This window comes from Opisthorchis viverrini (genome assembly GCF_000715545.1).
Source record: "Opisthorchis viverrini unplaced genomic scaffold scaffold33063, whole genome shotgun sequence".
NCBI classification, from domain to species: domain Eukaryota; kingdom Metazoa; phylum Platyhelminthes; class Trematoda; order Opisthorchiida; family Opisthorchiidae; genus Opisthorchis; species Opisthorchis viverrini.
The window spans coordinates 1-309 of record NW_008776142.1 but is presented as its reverse complement, the minus strand read 5'-3'; the positions used below and the strand labels follow the sequence as shown (position 1 = coordinate 309).

Genomic DNA, 309 nt, shown 5'->3' with positions numbered 1-309 from the left:
TTAAGGACTTACGATGGCTGCACCCATTACTCGGCGCTCAGCCTCGTTCTTTCCATAGCACAGAAAACTGTGACTGTAGACGTCGTATTGGCCTCCGAAAAGCTTCAGCGGAAACATGTCAGCAGTCTTCTCCAAGGTTGTGGGAACGGGGGATGGGACAAAGGCGATCTGAGTACTTGCGCCGCCCAAATCCAGTGATCCAACCGTTCGATCAGAAGAAACTTGCACATCCTGGAAATGCATAGACGATGTGTGAACACTTCCTGATAAATGTTTTAAAAAACCAAAGACTGCATGTACATGGATCAA

At 47.6% G+C, this 309-nt stretch overlaps 1 protein-coding gene across 1 annotated transcript; it reads right to left on the bottom strand.

Moving 5' to 3' along the window:
- Positions 1-12: 12 nt before the first annotated feature.
- T265_16366 (hypothetical protein) lies at positions 13-243 on the bottom strand (the record flags this gene model as incomplete). The annotated part of the gene is made up of 1 exon (XM_009179989.1): positions 13-243. A coding segment is annotated over one exon (231 nt), but the record flags the coding sequence as incomplete, so codon positions are not given.
- Between the last annotated feature and the right edge of the window lie 66 nt (positions 244-309).